The sequence below is a fragment of the Artibeus jamaicensis genome, unplaced genomic scaffold (genome assembly GCF_021234435.1).
Source record: "Artibeus jamaicensis isolate MK-2021 breed Jamaican fruit bat unplaced genomic scaffold, CSHL_Jam_final contig_444, whole genome shotgun sequence".
NCBI classification, from domain to species: domain Eukaryota; kingdom Metazoa; phylum Chordata; class Mammalia; order Chiroptera; family Phyllostomidae; genus Artibeus; species Artibeus jamaicensis.
Window position 1 is genome coordinate 2363096 of NW_026521831.1, and position 2932 is coordinate 2366027.

Genomic DNA, 2932 nt, shown 5'->3' on the forward strand with positions numbered 1-2932 from the left:
CCCAGCAGCCCCGCGGGGATGGGAGGGGTGTGGAGGGACAATTATGCAGGTGCGGAAAGCGGCTAAGGGAGCAGCTAGGTGCTGGGAGCGGGGCTACGGAGGAGCCAGGTGTGCGGAGGCGCCCGCGTAGCCGGGAGTCCGGCCCTACCTGGTCCAAAGCGCCCATTGCCCTCCACGCTGCCCTCCCTCCCCGAACAGTGGGACGCCGGGAGAAGTTAGACGCGCTCCTGCAGGGGCAGCTGTGTGTGTGCGCGCATGTGTGTCTGCGTGCGCGCGCGCGCCCGCTGCGGCAAGTGAGGACCCCCATGTTTCTCTGTTTCTCCCGCGTCCCTCCAGGACCCCGCCCAGCTCTGCTTCTTCGCTCTTCTCTGGACCCCAAGTTCTCCACCCCAGTACGTGCGTGCACGGGCACGCGCCCCGGGCGCAGCCGCAGACCCTTTCTCTTTAGGTCCCCCCCAGCAGCCCCCCGCCCGCCACCAGCGCCCTCCCCCCATAATTCCCCCCCCCCCCCCCCCCCGCCGTCCCCTGCCTGCCTGGCTCCTTCCAGCCACCCTCCCCCCCTGGGGTCACTATGGGGACTCGAGGGAGAGATTTGTGTCTAATTCCCACCGCTGTTCAGGGGGGAGGAAAAATAAAGGAACCGAAGGCAACCCGAAGGCAGTTTAATTCAAGCCTTTATTATTGTAACATGAAAGAAGTTTATATACAGGGAATATTTCCAGCAAAACACTCAACAAATGTCCTTCAAGTCAGGGGCCCCCACTTCCAGGTCCTGCAATCCGCAGTGCTGCCTAGACAGCCCCTCACTTGGGGTCCCCAAGCTCTTTCCCCCCACTCCTGCCCCCCACTCAGCCACCCAAACCCAGTTTCCTGGGAGTCCTAGCCTCTTCTTCGTCATTTGGGCAAAGGGACCACCTCACTAGTGCCTCGTGAGCCATCCTCCGGCCCGGAGGCAGTCCCCAACCCCCCTTCCCCACCCAGTTTATGGCGGTTTCCCCATGGAAACCCAGAGCACTTCCCCCCCGCTGTTTTCAGGTTCTGCTGTGAGCCCCCTGCAATTCGGAAGCAGCTCGTGGTCAAGACCAGTTAGAGACGGCTCGTCATCAGCAGTGGGGCTCCAGAGCACCCAAAATAAGGAGGGGGAAACGACCCTGCCCACCCTTCCCCATCCCAAGCCCCCCCCCACCCACCTCAGGGACAAGACACAAACACAAAGCGGCAGAGCATGCCCGAGCAGAGCGCGACAGGTGTGGGTGCCAGGCAACTAGGGTGAGCTGCAGGGCAGAGCTGGCGCCCAGCTGAGCTCAGGGTGCAAGGGTGCAGCCCCAGTCTCTTTTGGGGGGGGCTGTTGTGCCTGGCTAGAGGTGCTGGCTCTTCTCTCTGGGGAGGAGGTGTGCGAGAACACCGCAGAAACTTCTACAGGACAAGTCCACAGGCGTACAGACGAAGGGTGGCTCAGCACGCACACTTGGGAGGGATTCAGAGACAGCCAGGCAGGTGCAGGTAAGGGACAGTCACAGAAGCAGAGTAGGGGGTGCGGGGGGGGGGAGAGCCTTCAGGTGGCTCTGCTGAGGGTGCAGACCCAGCCTGCAGGGCGTGGCTCAGCACAGCTGTATCACTGGGCCCTCGCCAAACCTGACTTCGCTTGGAGTGCTGGCACGTGGTCTTCGAGAACTCGAAGGCAGGGCCCACCCCGTGTGGCCCCTGGCCCGCTGGTTGCCTACACGGGACCGGGCAGAGCGCTGTGCAGTTGCTGGTCGTAGCGCTCCAGCCAGGCACGCAGCTCGGAGACCTGGTAGCCGTCAGGACCACGGCCGCCCTGGTACACGACGATGCCGCTCTGGATGACGTAGAGGCGCTCGAAGTAGGCGCCATAGGCCGAGCTGCTGGAGTTGGCCATGGTGTCGAGGACCAGCGTGCAGCCCGGCACGCTTTGCTGCAGCACGCGAGCCGCGAGGACCCGGTCTTCCAGACTCCGGTGCTGTGGGATGCTGTAGGGAGTGTCAGTGGTGACCCAGCCGTCGGAAGGGTGTGCCTCCTCGATGTAGATGATGAGAAAGTCCACGTCACGCTGGTACTTGGTGACCAGGCGCTGGAAGGCGCTCACGCGCGCCATGAACGGTGGTCAGGTGCAGCTGCCGAAATTGAGCACCAGCGGGCGGTTTCCCTGCGCGAAATCGAGGATGTGCTGGTACTGGAAGCCCTCGGGCAGGACCACTTGGGAGTTGGGCGCCGGGCGGCCCTCGTGCGCCTGCTTGAAGAAATCCAACTTCTGGCCGTGCCACACCGCCTTCAGCGACGCCAGGGTGCACAGGCGGTTGTCGTCGGACACGCAGATGGGTGGGTCGTCGGGGGGCACCTCCTCACCATCACTGTTGAGCTCTACTTCAGGTTCGGGCTCACCCCGGCGCCTACGACCCAGAAAATGCTTGCGAATGCACAGGAAGTCGAGCAGCCAGAGCGTGAAGGCCGTCCCGAGGAAGCGCGGGAAGAGCACGAGGCACGAGGCCGTCTGGGCGCAGAGCCTCAGGGAGTGAAGCAAGAGGGAGCGGAGCATGGTGGCCGTGGCCCCCCTGGCCCCCTGGGCCCCTCCACCCTCTTCCCCCACCAGCGGCGGGGCGGCCTGGCCAGGCATCTGGCGGAAACGGTGCAGGGAGCTCAATTTATAGCTGAAGCTTCACTTGGCGGGAGACTCCTCCTCCTGTGGGGCCCGCCCCCTTGCAACTTGAGCCCGGAGATGCCCCAGCACCGCGGCCAATGCCTTAGAAATCGGGCCTGGGGCGGGCGCTGGAGGCTGGAAGGCGGGGCGTCCAGGCGCTGGGCCGGACTGCCGAGCCGGCTCTCCGGGGCGGGGGACCCCTCGGAGGATGCCTCCCGGGACGGCGAGCTGGCCCAGGGACCCAGGCGTCCGCGGTGAAAGTCCTCCAGTTAG

The 2932-nt window shown here is 64.8% G+C and overlaps 1 protein-coding gene across 1 annotated transcript; it reads right to left on the minus strand.

The window, feature by feature from the left end:
* Positions 1 to 662: 662 nt before the first annotated feature.
* Positions 663 to 2709, minus strand: DIO3 (iodothyronine deiodinase 3). The gene has a single exon (XM_037130400.2). The coding sequence runs from the start codon at positions 2633 to 2635 to the stop codon at positions 1721 to 1723; it is 915 nt and encodes a 304-aa protein (XP_036986295.2). The 5' UTR covers positions 2636 to 2709; the 3' UTR covers positions 663 to 1720.
* Positions 2710 to 2932: the final 223 nt, after the last annotated feature.